The 16902-nt window shown below is 44.0% G+C and overlaps 2 protein-coding genes across 3 annotated transcripts; both read right to left on the minus strand.

The window, feature by feature from the left end:
• Positions 1-1841: 1841 nt before the first annotated feature.
• On the minus strand, positions 1842-9815 carry LOC115058359 (RNA-binding protein MEX3B). Of its 2 annotated transcripts, XM_029525711.1 has the most exons (4): positions 9289-9815; positions 8174-8756; positions 6459-6700; positions 5110-6327 (listed from the first exon to the last, which is right to left on the minus strand). In XM_029525711.1, the coding sequence occupies exons 2-4, from the start codon at positions 8682-8684 to the stop codon at positions 5110-5112; spliced, it is 1971 nt and encodes a 656-aa protein (XP_029381571.1). In that variant the 5' UTR covers positions 8685-8756; positions 9289-9815. The 2 variants fall into 2 exon arrangements, with proteins under 2 accessions (XP_029381572.1, XP_029381571.1); XM_029525712.1 differs by lacking the exon at positions 9289-9815 and having other exon boundaries at positions 1842-6327; positions 8174-8684.
• An 801-nt stretch (positions 9816-10616) lies between these two features.
• mbd3a (methyl-CpG binding domain protein 3a) lies at positions 10617-16231 on the minus strand. The gene is made up of 6 exons (XM_029524905.1): positions 16084-16231; positions 15330-15489; positions 14331-14468; positions 13189-13279; positions 12911-13088; positions 10617-11551 (listed from the first exon to the last, which is right to left on the minus strand). The coding sequence occupies exons 1-6, from the start codon at positions 16095-16097 to the stop codon at positions 11401-11403; spliced, it is 732 nt and encodes a 243-aa protein (XP_029380765.1). The 5' UTR covers positions 16098-16231; the 3' UTR covers positions 10617-11400.
• Positions 16232-16902: the final 671 nt, after the last annotated feature.

Consider the following 16902-nt stretch of genomic DNA (forward strand, 5'->3'; position numbering starts at 1 on the left):
TTGTTAGATTGTAGCTGAAAAAACGAAAAAGAAAAAAATAACACAAGTTATTGTCCAGTATGGGGTTTGTCAGCTAATTGTATGTATCTACACACACACGCACACAAACCTGCACAGTGCATACATGCACACTAACATGCATATGTACAAACACGCACATGCACACACATACACACTTAACTCTGCTCAAGCACAAAGGGCACATGTAAGATGACACACATGCATGCATCAATGATAGGATGAGACCAATGATGCCCACCCTGTGAATAGAAACAACCCACAACCCACAACCCACAACTGCATGTGCCAGCACGTGTCTTTGATGTTTCTTGGCTTTTAATTTTCCTTGTTTTTAATTTCTAAAGCTGTGTAATAATAACTCACCAATGTTTATTTTGTGTTTGTTTTTCAAAAATGCTTGTGAATACGTCTTCTGTAACCAATAGGAATGTCGTGTTAACACAAAACTCGCATGAGAGAATTATTTTCTACTGAGGATGTTTCTAATTTGTTTCTTATCATTATTGATTGTTCTTTAATGAGGATGAAGTGGAGCTGGAATGCAGCCTGATTGTGATCTGCTTCCTATTAAAAAGACATTTGTGTCCCTAATCTGGAACTCTTTATTTGTATTTCTGTGCTACACCAAAATCACATTACTGCAGTGTGATGAGTCTTTATACCGTTAGTGTTCGTGGGACACTCAAACTTGATCTTTAAAGTTAAATAATTATTTCATAGATGTTGGAGACAAAGGGGTGTTTTACCGACACAAAGGTTCAACTTCAGGCCGCCGCTCTCCATGACCTCTGACCTGGCTGTAGAGGGGGAGGGGACATCACACATCACTTTTAGAGAAAAAGAAAAGAGTCCAGTCAGCCAGAAACATTTAACTTCAACCCTGATGTTCCGATGCTATTACTGAAAAGTTATATTTTTGCTATAATCTAAATCAAATGAAGTTGGGACCTCACTGCTGGTGCAACTTTGATTTAGGATAAAAAAAAAAGTGACTCAATTGATTTTCCTCATTGCATTTGAAAAATAGTAAATAGTAATAATAGTCCTACATCTTATCTTTTAACTGTCAATAACAATTCAAAAGCCCAAAACAGCAACAACTCACATTAAATATATATAAAGTTCTTTAAAAGTTACTCGTATCAAACTAAATGTTTCAGTGGAGATCACAAAAAGTAACAACAGTGAAAAGAGATCTAAGCTGAATAAATTTGCTGTCTGATCACAGATGTATGAACTACAGATATTTGGTTAAAAAAACAATTTAGGCACTTTATAAGGGACCATTCACAAAACTGTTTATTTTTCTTGATGTAAAAAAACCCAAACACATTTCCATTTAAATCCAAATCTGTCATCATCCTATTCATTTTCCCAAGAAGAAACATTTGATTTTCAGATGCGCACAGAAACATGTTAACTGCCCCCCCCCCATCATTTGATCTGCAGCTCTGTTGCCCCCATGTGGTGAACATGTTCTCTCATCTGCATTCGGAACAATAAAGACACAAAGCCACAAGTTCTTATTTTACAGTAAAAAAATGAAACCAAAAAACAAGACTTTATTAAAGAAGCATAAAAAATAAAACTCTTGATACATTTCTCATAACCGTCAAGTCAGCTCAAATTATATGATTATACAATTTTCCCGGGTCACGGTTAAAAGGTCCATAAACTTTCAAATAAAATATATTTCAATTTTAAAATTTCTTCAATAGTTTTCTCATTTTGTTATAAATTGCCTATATGTAGCACACAGGAAATAAGGAAAATAAAAAATGGAAAATAAAAATAAATTTGAAGTAATAAAAAGGGTCACATTATTGTCTGGGATATTTAGGTAAGCAAATAAATTGTAAAAAATAAAATGTGTAAAAAGTTTTTTTTTTTTTTAATCTTAAAAATTATTAGCTAATGCCAGGTGGCGTGAAGACATGCAGATGGTTAACTTACAAATAATGATACATGTTCTTTAGAAACTACACTTATTTTAAGTCATTTCGCTTTTGAAAACAAGATCCCAATGATTGTATTCAGGGTATATACACACAGGTCAGGACTGAAACCTATTTTGCTGACATTTTACATTTTGGTTCTGCATACAAAGAGAATTAAAGCAAAAAATAGGAGAGCGGAGGCTTAAGGGGGTCTGTCCCCCCCTTATTGGCGTGGCTCTCTTTGTATCCCCCCTCTAATCACAAAAAAAGGTCAGAGGTCACTGGCTAGCATGCCTCAGGAAACCCTGTTTTCAAACCTTTAGGAAGGAAATGGGGGAGGGGGAAAGTTTGGCTAAAAAAAATAAAATAAAAATCAGCAGTCAATCTGGAAACATTTGTACCTTTAACAATTAAACTACTGTACATTAAACCCTAACATTCTCTCATTGGCCAGAAAAGTCCCGGTGCAGCACCAGAACGGACGTTAGACCCATCTGGCAAAATACAACTATTTCTTTAACACATCGACCTGGAAAGTTTGAAGATGGGCTGCAAGATTGGCCTCAACAGACTCACACAGCAGTCACCACCGATCGGGTCACTCCGACACATTCGCACCGCTGCATCTGTTCTGAGTGCGCACGAGTAAGAGACAAAAAGCCACGTCTGGCATCGGAGGGGAGGGGCTGCCAGTTGCAACAAGAACAGGGTTGTCAGGTCTGCGGTGCACGGTGCGAGCTCCGGCTGAGGACTAAGTGGCCCTCCTGCCGAGCCAAAGCACCAAGAGATAGTCTTAAGAGAGACTACTAGTTTGGCTCCTGGGCAGACTTTTCCTACACGTGAGGACACAAGAATCAGTGCACTGCTGCGCTCAACCAGGACAGCTGCTTATTAGATTCCTACTGCCGCCATCACTTAAGAAGCAAACAAACAGTCAAGACACCAAATAAGTTGAACATCATACTGGCTGGAGCACCAGAGCGCAGCAGCAACTGCCAATTTTCACCACTGTTTGCTCAAGTAGAGTTACTCTTTATTCCTTGATATTAAAACCCCACGACCTGTCCTGATCTGCCACTACGTCAGGGGAGGAGGACACACTGTGGCGGCGACACACTTCACTCTAACAGGATCTCAATGTGATGACGGTGTGGGGACAGTTCAGAAAATCATTAAGAACAAGCAAAAACATTCTGCAGCTGCTGGGATTTGAACACAAAGTGTCTGGAAGCCCTGGATGACCTAGCTACTAGCTGCCATAAAGGATAAGTTGATTCTTTCCTACTGTGCGAGCCTGAAAATGTGATCATGTGTCTGTGCAGTCAGAGGAAGCCCTTGAGAATTGGGTATGTGTCCTTTTAATTCAGTTGTCATGGCTTGTCTCATTCTATGAGTTAATTCCATGTTATGTTCACAAGGGCCACAAACAGCAACCGTGTACCGTCACACCAAAATCAGCCGAATCTTCCGCACAGTGTTAACACAACGGGAGGCAGTTCCAGCAAAATGAACAACACAAACACTAGATGCGACTGCCTCACTGGAAGTTATGGTGTGAAACATGGGACGAATCACAAACAGCTAACCGTACTGTGCCCTTCATTTGGCCAGAGTTGTTGCACTGTGTGTGTAACAGTGTGTCATCTGAGAGAGTGCCATACAGCTTTGCTGTGAGAGTGGGGTGGAAGACCAAAACTTAAAAACAGTAAGAGCTGATTCTTTGTTTTTTTTTTTTCCTTTTTTGATTTTTTGTTTTTTACTTTTTAGAGGGGCTGCCAGTTACAGTGCATGAGGAAAAAAAAAAAAAGTTTAAATTTGAGCCCCTCACTATCGCTTCATGTGGGAGAAGTGGACATCTCCCCTTAACCATTTAGACAGAACATTCATGTGTGACATCAGAAAAGCCCTATATTATCATAGAGTTCAAAATATGTCTGGAAGTCACACACTCGACAGTCAAGAGTCAAAAATTAGTAAAAAACACTACATGAGTGGATAAGTGTAACAGACAGGATGTGAGAGGGAAACGTGTCGGTGTGGATGGATCAGAGCTTTGCCTTCCCATAAGACTGAGTGAAGTGAATGACAGGGACAGCAGGACAGAAACCAGACCTTCTCAAGGTGAGGACACGTAATGATGCCGATGTGAGGAACAGCATGAGTGTGAGCAGCTCACACACACATACACACACGCAAGATAGAGATGTAAAGGGATTGTCCGGCAGCCCAAACGTACAGACCTCAGACACATTCCTTCAGGATCACCGACGGTTATTAAAGGATAATTAATGGGAATCAATGCAGCAGCCACATTTGAAATGTGGGTTAGAGTCATCCAAATTCATCAAACATGTTATTGAGTTTGATCAGGAATTACGAGACGTCTATTAATAGCATTCATTTGGCATTACAGATGGCTAATTTTTCTTCTGTGGCAACAAGAAACAGGAATTCATCCTTTAGAGGTCCCTCTGGTGTATTGTTCTGCTTGGTGCCTGACTACACGCCGACCTTAAAAAAGTTCCAAGCTTACAGAAAAATAGCATCCCCGCCGCTTCATGTCACAAACAACAGCATGAGTGAGAGCAGAGGAGAAAGCAAGGGGTTTGTTTGTTGGAGCAGTTTGCATCCTGTCAAGAACATTAAAATAAGGAGTAGAAAAGTGCAGGCCTCAGTGACAGCTTCATCGAAAAATATCTGTTAAGTACAAAAGTGTCAAAAGGAAAGGCTGTGAGAGAAAGCAGGCAGAGATCTGAAGAAGCCAGAATGAAGAAATGTCGAGACAGAGCAGCGGCCAGTGGTGCAGGCTGCTCCGGGTCAAAATGAAGGCCTGAAGAGAGATAAGACACTAGTTTCCTTCCATAAGTTCACCACCAAGAGACTATCTGAGCCCCAACGGTCTGTAGACCAGTTTCAATTAACTTCACTCTGAAAATAAGTCACTGCCATTATTATTATTGTTATTATTAATCTTGACAGTTATGAGCAATAAATCAACATCCGTATAGTATCATCATCTCTATTAATGTATTTATTATGGTCCGTGTGTGTGTGTAGGTTATTAGTGTGAATCCTTCCATCGACTCCACCACAGCTGATACCCCAACTTGGGTCCTCTTTCCGCCCCCAACCCCTGCCCTTGCCCAGCGCATTAAGAGAAGATGCGGATGCATTGTGTGGTGGGGGTGTGGCAGACGGGGCACTCCGGCTCAGCGGACTGGCAGATTTGCCCGGCACACTCCATGCAGAACAGGTTGTGGCCACAAGGCACCAGAGCTGCTGTCACCTCACTCTCGAAACACACAAAGCAGTCCCTGTTGACCCCAGGGCCAACGCCGACCAGACCTGCAACGCCAGGGCCAGAGCCGCCTTTGAGTCGGCTCAGCATCCCAGAGCTGAGGCCAACGCCACTGCTGCCTCCCTCGGAGTCAGTGGGAGAGCCACCAGGCAGGGAGGACGCCGAGCAGGAGGAGTAACCTGTCGATGAGCCGCCAGAGCTGGAACTGGAGGCTCCGGAGAAGGAGCCCCCTCCTGCACTGCCAGACTGCAGCCAGGATAGGGTGCTGAGGGGGTCACTCTGTGCACGACGGGCCAGCGGGTGATCCAGAGGGCCTACTCCTGTGTCCTGAGGCAGAGTTGGAGACAATCGTGGAGTGATGGCACCACCACTGAGGCCGCTGCTGTTGCGACGTAGGGGCTGCTGCTGGGAGGAGCTGGCTGTCTTATTGCCAGTTCCTCCATTGACGAAGGGCGCCCAGATGTTGGAAGCGCTGAACTCAAAGCCCAGTTCATCTGAGGAGGGCAGTCCTGGGGTGGAGTCCCCCCCAAAAGTGAATCCTCCTCCAGCGCTGCTGGAGCCTGTGCTAAAAGGGCTAGTGGGGCTGCCCCCCTCATTGGCTTTGCGGGTGGTGCTGAAGCTGTCTGAGCTCATCCCGCCATTGTGCGTGTGATAGGTGACGGAGGAAGACATCTTCCTGCTGGAGGAGTGGTGCATGGACATGGGAAGAGGAGGAGGAGGGGAAGGAGGTGGTGGAGGGGGTGCAGAGTGATGGCTGGTAGCCCTGGACCACAGAGATGCTCCCAGTCCCCCACTCAGAGAGCCCAGGCCTTCCAGACTGACATCAGTGCCGTTGGTGTGGAAGTCGTTGTCCCCCTGCAGGTCTACGAAGGTTCCAGTTCGCAGGGTGATGTGGGTCTCGATCTCCTCTCTCGCTCTGTCCACGTTCTCTGGCATCCCAGTCACCTCGAACACCGGGTCCTTCTCTCGACTGGGTGTAACAATGTAGGTGTGTGTCTGCTGCTGAATGCGCTTGATGGTCGCTCCTTTTGGGCCAACAACTAGGCCAACTACTCTGTAGGGCACCCTCACCTGGACAGATGAGAGAAAAACATTTAATAAACAACAACTTCAATGTCACTTTCTAAAAATATGAATAACACTAACATGGCAAGAGTAAAAACAAAAACAGCAAAATGACCAAGCCAAGGGGGTTTCTGTACCTGTATGGTGGTCTGTCCAGGTAGGTGTGGCGGTCCAGGGAGAGAGCCTCCACCACCTGGTCCTCCAGCTTTGCAGCGGGATGCACGGATCATTGAGAAATGCTCAGCCGCGGACACAATCTCACGCTTGGCCATTTCCACATCCTCCCTTCGTCCTGTCACAATGAAAACCGGATCCTCGCCCCTCACCGGGGTCTTTATGTAGGTGTTTGTTTTGGCACGTAAAGCCTTGATCTTACAACCTGAAAGATGCAGAAAGGAGAAGCACATGGACAGCAGTTTAATGGAAAGAAACACAAACACAAAACTCCTCCCACAAAAATCTTGTTTTGCTTTCATTTAAACCGAGGGAGTTGGATCCGGTACTGTGGGTTTAGCTATTTATTCTAACATAAGATGCGTCCCCTCTGATATAAATTGGGCGGGCAACATATTACACCGGAGTTTGAGACAACTGAAGTTCAGGATGCAGAATATAGCATTTCAAATTTCAATAAATCAAAAGCTTTCTCTAAAATTATTTAAAGATAAATAAATAAAAAATCTCAGATGAAATTGGGTTGAAATGAAAATAGGTTTCCTAAAAAGGACTACTGCATACACCTGACTGATTTTAATTATGTGTAAATATAAATACACAAGAAAGCACTCATTTCATTTTGTATAGTCAACGCTCCATCAAAAAAAAAAAAACAAACAAACAAAAAAAAAAAAAAACTACTGCGCCCTGATTCGGATAATAGAGGTCAATCACATGTGTGTAAATATGAGTGGGAGCAGCTTCAGCAGCTCTGCAGGAAGAGTGTGTCTGCCCGATCATACAGCCGATGGCTGCTGCACCGCTTATGTCAACTCATGTTGCTCCGGCAGCGCCTGTTTCTTTAAATATGGACGGATCCGTCCCGGCGACCAATGGGGCGCGCAGAGTGTGATGTCATTGTGGGAAGCAGAAAGCATGGCTTTTTCAAACAAAGAGAACAATGCCATAACGCTGCCGCGGCGGCCCCGGGCCCTCCAAACCCTCAGCGGCATCCCGCACCGGGCGGAGGGCCGATGGGGCCAAAACCCGGAGCGGGACTCGCAGGTGTGAGCGCTGCGGCGGCTCCGCAGCAGCGGCAGACAGAGATGGGTGCAGGGCGTAACACCGCCCAGTCCCGTGTTTGTGCGCCTGCTGCCCCGTTTCAGCCCAAATAAACTGCTCCGCGAACGCAATTAATCCGCCGCAAATATCTATCCCCGAGTCCGAAATGGGAGCTCGGGGCTGAAATGTGCCGGTGAAGACCTGCGATGTGCAAAATGGGCACATTTTGGGTATTTCCTTTGTTTGGTGCAGGCTGCTAGACATGTCCAGACTCCCGACAATCTGCCGCTTTGTCTGACCCTCTCCCACCCCTCCCCCTCCCTCCTACTCATCCACCACACTCCCTGTCAAGGCATTGTCTAAATACTACTAAAAACGGCACGCAAATACAGCAGGTGGGACATTTTAACGGAGTCGCCGCATTATGATGACTTTAAAGACCCAAACAATTAGTGCAGTCAGACCGGTGCACCGAGCTCAGCCTGTAAAAGTTCAGAGACCCTCCTCCTCCTCAGCCAGGAGCCACCCAAACAAAGAACCAGCAGGCTGCATGCTGCCCGAACAAACCGTCCATAAACATAAACAACACAGATTTCCTCCATCCAAGCAGCATCACACACGGCCATGCTCTTACCTTGCCTCCCCACTATCTCGGCCACATGTTCAGAGCTGGGGACCGGCACACATTCGGTCATGTTCACGCTCCTTTTCCTGCTGCAGAGGACGGAGCTTTGTTCCCCGTGCAGCATGGAGTGAGAGCCGGTCATGTGGTACCCGCCCGAGCCGTAGTACTCCGGGGATGGAGAGCAGGAGGTCGGGGAGTCCCGTGACCCGCCGGGATGCTCCAGCATCTGGAGGTCCACGTAGCCCCCTCCACCCACGCCGTTGCAGCTCTCAGAGCCTGGGCCCTGGTTCCCATCCAGGGTGTCAACCAGCCCGCCGCCCCCGCTGCCTCCGCCGCCCCCACAGTCCACTTTCTCCAGGGCCATGAGTGACAGCTGGTCCAAGGCGAAGCGGAGCGCCTCTTGGTGGTCCTCTTCCCGGGACTCCTGGTCTGTCTCTCGGGGCAGACCGACCCCGTTGTGCTGGCTGCTGATCACCACGTCGTGGTCCATAATCTCGGGGTGGAATAAAGGGCTAGGCATAGTCTCTCCGTGGATCTCACATCAGATCACGGATGCCTGGTAGTTGAGGAGTGAGCTCACTCTCTTCTTCCTCTGAAATGAAAGAGAGAAAAAGTAAAGAGTGTGCTGGTCATTAATTACACACCACACGGCTGGAGGGTGAGCCCGGTGGAGCCCCGGATCATTCCCAAACACCAGCAGACAGCAGCAGCGTTGCTTTGGGCGCCTTGCTTTGTCTGTTGTTGCTCCTTGTCTGACAACTGAAACCATCCAGGCTGGATGTTTGGTCAGGATGAAGCATGTCCTGTGTCGACAATGAACAAGCTGCTCCCCGACGCCGATAAGAGGCACCTTTAGAGGCGCTAACTTCTACCACGGCCGTGCGTGTTGATCGGTGTTTGAAAATGCAGATAAAGGCGGAGATGTGAGCTGTTGTTAGCTCCAGCAGCCGAGCTAACAGGCTAGCTGCACACAGTCGGCTCTCAGTCACGTTGTCGACCCCTTTGTTTGGGAGCACCGCTGCTAGCGGCTAGCTCCGCTCTGTCAGCCGAACTTGGGATCCTCTCTCAAAGGAGACCGTGTTGATTTTTAAAATTAAACAAGTGCCAAAACCGCACCAACTTACTTTGTCTTGCCTTCGTCGACGAGGTCCCGCACTTCTGCTGTCGCCCGGCTCTGAGGGTAGAGATGAGGAGCAGCCGGGAGGAGAAGAAGGTGGAGGAGGAGGAGGAGACCAGCGCTAGGAGCTAGTTAGCTAACTAGCAGGCAGAAAGGGGGGCGTAGAAGAAAACCGTTTTAAAACCGCCAGGAGGGCAACTGTTGTTTTTCCTCCGTGTGGAGACTCGCACCGTGGTCCTGGGAGTCTCACTGGCTCCTCATCCCGGGGTCGCTCCGAGGACGCCGCGGCTCAAATCGGAGGTTAGCGGTTACCTTTCAGTTAAAACGCTGTCCGTGTGCTCGGCGCTGCTGCCTGACCCCGCTCGGTCCGCCGCCTTTGTCTCGCCAGGCGCACGCCGCTCCGTCTCCCGCACACGGCACTGACGTCACCCGCGACACAACAATGGGTTCAAAGGCCACATACAGCAAGGGGAGAGCATCCCGCACAGCCCTGTCACCCCTATTGTGTCTGCACGGCACTATTTCATTTTCCTCCGGTGGAACGTGTTGTTTTTGTTGTTGTTGTTGGTTTTTTGTTTCTTTTTTTTTTTGCATCCTAGCTGCTGATAAAATGTGGTCACGGCTGGGTGTGTTCATCATGGCTACCAATGAGGTGTTTTGGGTGGTCCAACTACAGCATTGAATGATGCTTATGCAGCGTGTGTGTGCATTCATTTGTGTTCCTCAGGTTATTAAAAATTAACAATAAAAGGAATGAGGGCAGTGGGTTCATTTCAAATCATGCAAACAGTTAAAATATTCAAAGAGCGACCATGTCTACTGCAAAAAGTTCCTGCAAAGAGCTTCACATTTTTCCCCTTACTGTTTTAATAGTACACCCATATGCCCACATACACTGACAGGGTTGTTCAGCATTGTAATCATCCCCCGGTCCATGCTGCCCACTAAGTGATTCCTTTGATTTTCTTTTTCTCTTTGTTTAAAGGAAGAAATTCCCTGTGTTCCCTTGCAGAGCTGTGGTGGAGTGATAGTCACACAAAGGGGGATTTAGGACTAAAAGGATAAATTCTTAATTTGACTAAATGCTGCAGCCCCGTATTAGCTGTGTCTGAATGACTGTTGATTTCTTTTTGATTTGAAAAAAAGGACCTTTCCACTGGCAGAAGTACATGCAGGCATTGTTTTAAGATAGGCCAAGGCCAATTTAGGGAAGAAAGGACCACAACCTTAATCTTAAAATATGTCCCCATCTGAATCAGCTTCCTCAATGTATGAATGGTGATAAAAATAAAATATGTAACAAATTATTAAATAATGACATTTACAAAGTTAACAAAAGAGCTGCATTTATTGGACAGTCATTCAGAGTCAAAAAATGGATCTTGTCATGAGGTACAGTACATCAGGTTATGAGGTACATCAGTGTTGTATTTGCTTTTGTATTTTCTGAGGGTGCACATCTTTTTGTGTTATTTATTCAATTGTAGTTGTCAAACCAATAGACATTCTTATGTTAATACAAATATCATGGCCAAAACCTTAAACTATGTAAACTCAAGATTATTGTGAGAATACCACTTTTACAACTGTAAACCTTTAATAAAAAAGTCTAAATATGATAATTTACATCAGCCACAAGAAAGCTGTGTGCATGTAAACATACTGCAAACTACACACACTACCTACAGAGTTCAAATATGAAAGAGCAACATGTTGTTGAACAGTTAAACACCCTTAAAAGTTCTGAATCTCACACACACACACACACACACACACACACACACACACACACCAGGTTTTGTGTTTTGTAACTTTGAGCTTGAATAGCTGTTAACTGAGTGTAACACTGCATTGTTAAGTCTAGAGCACCATTCAAAAACTGTCATACAGAGGTAAAAAGGAACTGAAAATTAAAATTCAAAGCACTCTTCAGGATTACATAGTAACATGTAAAAAATGAAAAAAAAAATCTTTGTTTAGGTAAACAAATTTTACAGATTGCCTGCACTCGGGTTCTGTTTCAGTAACAGCAGAATCTTCATGAAGCCAATTATTTGGACAAGTTTACCAGCAAACCTCATGTCAAGCGAGTCTGTGGGAAAGATAAGACAGACCTTGGCTATAATTCCTCCTTGTCCACCTGTACAACCTTCTCTTCTACTTTGCTGGCTGATGCATCTGCAGTTGTGTCCTCTATATGAGCCAACATGTCAGCCATAAGAGCTTCCTCAAGCCGCCTCCTCACATTCTGCACCAGGTCCTCCTGTTTCCTGGAGAACATAGACAAGGTAAAAAAAAATAATAATAATAAAAAAAAAAATTCAAAAGTTGGTACCATGGAAAACAATCTTTAGACTCAATCAGTATGAAAAGGACTTACTTTAGACACACGCCTTATTTTTGAGCACAATAATTTATATATTTGCTATACATCATACATCATATGATGATCAATAACGCACTATCCAGTACAATTTAAGCCCGAGTAGGTTTGGCAGAAACGACTTTTGCAATAGGTCATGCCATTTGGCAGGAATGAATCCCTGATTATAGCAATGCCTCATCATAATAATCACACACTCAACTCAGCAGGTTTAAAGTAGCAACGCAGCATCAACACAGCATGGTGTGGAATACCTCAGGTCTTCCCACTGCCATCACGCCAAACATCTGATAACACCTAACCCTAACCCTCTGTATGTGGTCATTGGGGTGAAGTGGTAATTCTGCTGACCAGGGAAGCATAACTCTAAAGTGGTCAGATTGAACTTGAAGAGAACGAGAGGTGAACAATAACAACTGCTGCTGGCTTGGCTGATGATGGATCAACAGGTCCACTGCAGCTTGCAGAGAAAAAGGGAAGAAAATGGATACTAGGACTATTATAGCCCTGAGTCATCCTGTGTATAAGTTGAATGACTTAGTTTTAACATTGTAACCATTGTGACTGTGTTTAACCAAGGACTCCTGATCTCTTTGGTGAAATAGTGAGTCAGTGTCCAAAATGACAACAAATCACCACTTTTTAGTGTCAATGTAAAAAAAAACAAAAAAAAAAAAACAAAAAGAAACCTCTTACTACCTACTCCCGAACAGAATATATTATTTATTATGTTCATTTTGTGTCATTTTTGGAACATCATATAAATATAATGGGATGCCTTGATAGAAGATCATAACAAGAGGAGAAGCTATTGATGATTATAAATTATAAAGCGTTGAAAGTCTCAATTTGTTAACAGAAGAAAATCTGACACCTTAAAAAGTAGAATACAGCAAATTCTTGACAATACTATAGTTTAAAAAAAAAAAAAAGGCATGACCTTTTTGGTAGCTATCAATCACCCAGCACAGTTTAAGAGTGGTGTAACAATGTTATGTAACTGAATGAGTTAAGAATGAGCAAAAACTGCTGTTACATAAAACATACATGTGTCCTCTGACCAAGAAAGAAAACCAATTAACATTTGAGATTTTAAATCACTGCCTTAATAAGACCCCTGTAACCAAAACCATCCTCTTAAGCCCCCATCAAGGTATTCTCCCTGTTGTCAGTTCCTAATGTGTTCTTGATGGTGATAAACTGCAGTGCAGAAACTACAGCTGTGCTGTGTTTGTGAGCATCTTACTTAATGTCATCATCAGTCACAACAAAGGCTTTGCACAGAGGCTGTGCTGTGTTGAGCCAGACTCCAGGATTTTTCTCCACTGCAGCAGTGAGTTGTCCAGTGACCGGTGAGGGACTGGTGTGTAGAGCACTGGCAATGGAAGAAAGCAGCGTTCTATCTGAACAGGAAGGTCCAACACCTAAGGAGAATAAAAAACACCAAAACAAACAAAACACCTGGTTGATTAAAATGATCGCTTTGATGTGTACATGGACAACATGTTTCTAGGTTACTCTCACCCTGTAAACCTCTGGGCAGATCCATGGTTTTCACTAGTTCCTCTGCAATGTCAAATGCATTTAAGCCGCTCAGTTTCCTCTCCCAGAAGAGCTGAAGATTGAAGCAAACCCAAAAACATCCTGAGTAAGTTTTAGGGGTGAAACGGATCCTAAAACTTGGGTTAGGATTGTATTACAGTTTGGATCGTTTTTCATCAGCCAAAAGAGGAAGGAACAAAAAACATGGGCGAGAACAAGACAAATGCTTGTTTATTTTGTAGAATACTTCAGAATACTTTAAAAATGGACTAAACCCCACCCCCAAAAGAACCTAATTCATTCATTCATTTTCAACCACTTATCAACTTCTGGGTGGCGCTGGAGCCAATTCCAGCTCACACTGAGCAGAGTACACCCTGAACAGGTCACCAGCCCATCACAGGGCCAACACACAGAGACAGACAGAGACCAACAACCAACTCATACTCAGACCTACAGACAATTTAGTGTCACCAGTTAACCCAAACACCAGGAAACCAGAGCACCCGGTGAACATGCACTGAAAAGCCCAAATCCGCAACCTTCTTATTGTGGGACAACAACACTAACCACTATGCCACGCTGCCCCCCCCCCCCCCCCCCCAAAGATGTCCATCCAGAGTTTAAATATTAGACTCTCTCATGCCACACTATCAACACACCATGACAGTATAGTCCACTGACCTTCTTCCATCATCACTGTACTTGACAGAGAAGCCAGAGTACTCCCATATAGCTGATATGGACAATGATACGTGCTTGCTCTCCTGTCCCACTGTGCTTAAAATGACCTGCTCACGTGAACATGCAACCAGCTTTTTTTTTTTACTCAACCAATCATCATGCCAATCTGCAGAAAACTGTGATCCGTATGCATCACAGATCAACCGTGATCTATTGCACCAAGAGCAAGTACATATTCATTGTTGTGTAATTCATGAAGATAAATTTGTATATTCATAAAGATATATCTGAGTCATGATAACTTTTCAACTCTGTGAAAATTTCCTTTTATTCACTTGCAAGTTTTTAATATAGCAATTTACAATGTTTACTGGGAAAGCTTAAAAAAGTGTAGTAAGGAGAAACGCTGAAATGAGCAACTTTTCTGTCTTCTGACTTACTTGTTTGGGTTGGTCCACAGCCTTCTGTGGGTCAGTCTTCACCTTGTTGTTTGGGTGATTTGTTACCTTTGTCACTGGCTGTTTGAAGATTGACGCTGTCTGTCGAACTGGTAGTGTTGTGTTCAAGTCAGGCTTGGCCTTATATAAGAAAAACAAAACAACACAATGAATAATTGGACAAAATTATGATAAAACTTTTTCCTCATAATATCAACATTTAAACATTTCTGAAGGAGAGATTTACCAGTAAGGAAGGGAACAATTTGGTCTTAGTCAAAGTTGAAACAAGTAACTTTTACACATTAAGATGTCTATTTCACCATACGAGTACACAACTGCGCATTTATTAAGAGTAATGTAATAAATGTGGAGCACTGGTGGTTGAGTGGTTCAGAAAGAGGTTCAAAAGTAACTGCAGAATCACTGGTTCAAACCTGGCAAGCTGTTCCCCTCCGTCTGTCCCTGTTTCCTACCTGCTTCTCTGTCACTGTCTAAAATAAAAGGCATAAAAAGCCAAAAAGAATGATCTTTAAAAAAAAAAAAAGTTATTATGTGGATCATAATGAGTGAACAAAGTTGATTTCAGACAAACTGTTTACAGAACTGCTGGCAGACTGGCCCAAATAACAGTTAAAAAAAAAAAAAAGTCTCATGGCATCTTTGAAGAGGAAGGTTATTTTCTTTAATAAAAGCTGAACTTTGTGGCCTCACAGACAATTATACTAAACTTGTGCAATCAAAACAAAGATATAGATGTTCTGGCTAAGTCAGCGTTCATTAATCCAGATATGTGTTATGAAACATGGACAGACATGACAAAGAAAATGCTTTGTCCACTTATCTGCTTTACTTTAACATTTAAGGCTCATCATAGTAGTCAGTAGACTTTACTTGTTTAAAAAAAAAATAGCAGATAAAAGAGTGCAAAATAACTTCTACTGATTTCTCCTCCAGTACCACTGCAGTCATTCATAGCTCATATTAAGCCAACAGTCTCACCCTGACTTGATGGTTGATGTTGTACACAGTCTTCTGCCGGCTGCGCTGCACTTTGGTCAGGAGAGACCGTCCAGTCCGGGACACACTCATGTCTGAGTGTGTGTTGGGGGCCAGACCCCGGACGATCTGGGGCTGTTTCAGTATACACTTCACGGGGACACTGAGGGGGGGAAACAGAAAAATCTCCATCACACAATCGGTCTTATCCAGACCTGTGGACTGAAGTGAGGTGTCACATGGACAGCAGGGAAATGTGCAGGTTGTTGCAGTGTGACAGCTAAAGTGATCAGACACATCTGAGCTCGGCTCAGTACAAACACCTGTGTGGATGACTATTTAAGTTCAAATGCATCGGTTTGGTAGCTGAAAGACTATAAAGGTGGCTGCCTCTTCAGCGTTTAGCCTGCAGGTTCGGTGTTTCCTGGTGTTTCCTGTGTGTGTGCCGGGCCCGTCTCAGCGCAGGTCAAGCATGTGTAAACAATGAAAGTAAGCTAGCTAATCAAGCTAGCAGCGCCGTTAACGTCAGCGGAGCAGCGGATCGATTGCTGCTGTTTAAAGTTTATTAACGCGGTCACAGCAAACAACCACTCCACCTGAATCACTTTAATCCAGTCTGGAGGATTAAACCAATCCAGGTTTTTGGCTGCTGAGCGTTTTCTCAACTAAAAAACGCATGTCTCTGTGCGTGCGTGCGTTTCCTGCAGAGAAACTTTCATTTTGACATTTCCTTCGACCGGACATGTAAAGCTCCAACCTTTTTCTCTCCATCGTCCCGGCTGTCTTGATCTGGCCGTCCGTGTTTCGGTCTTTGGAGAGATGGAGGTCCAGCCCGCTGCTTCAGATCTCAGTCATGGATTTAGTCCGAGTCCGGTTTGTTATCGATCCCGCTGTCTCTCTGGCAAATTGAGATCACTCCGCCAGCCCCGCCACATCTTTCCCACTGTAATCCGTCCGCTGCACTCCCTTAATCTAGTCCGAGAAGGAACTCATAAACTCATCACTTTTTTTTCTGGATGTTTGATTTTTGTGCAACTTTGTTTTCATACAGCACATCTTAAATACAGACTGCACCATGAAATCATAATATAAATAATAAATAATAATTAAACAGAACACTTCAGCTATGAGGACAGCTGTTACTAAGATTATAAATAAAGGTAAACAATGTTACCACCAGGAACACAACTACATTAAAATACTACTCTCATGTCAGTATATCCATTTTGTTATACACTCGTTCATTTTCTGCTAATCCCAGTAGACTGGAAATTCAGACAGTATTTCTGTAACTACACAAATAATTTCAGTAACACTTGGAAATGTATGACAACAGTTGGAAAGCCTGCCAATTCATACAGGACATCAATACTCAGGATTGGAAAATGCTGTCACACCCAAAGTCACTGTAAGTGTAAGTGGAGTTTCCTTTAAAGCATCAGTTAAAATGTCTAAGAATAGTTACTGTAAGAGTAATTGACTTTATTGTACAGTATGAGTGAAATCAACTGGTTAAACATTTTGTCAACTATTGACAAGTTGCCACACAACTCTGCATTCAGAAATTTAAAAGCAA

This window comes from Echeneis naucrates, chromosome 17 (genome assembly GCF_900963305.1).
Source record: "Echeneis naucrates chromosome 17, fEcheNa1.1, whole genome shotgun sequence".
Classification (NCBI taxonomy): domain Eukaryota; kingdom Metazoa; phylum Chordata; class Actinopteri; order Carangiformes; family Echeneidae; genus Echeneis; species Echeneis naucrates.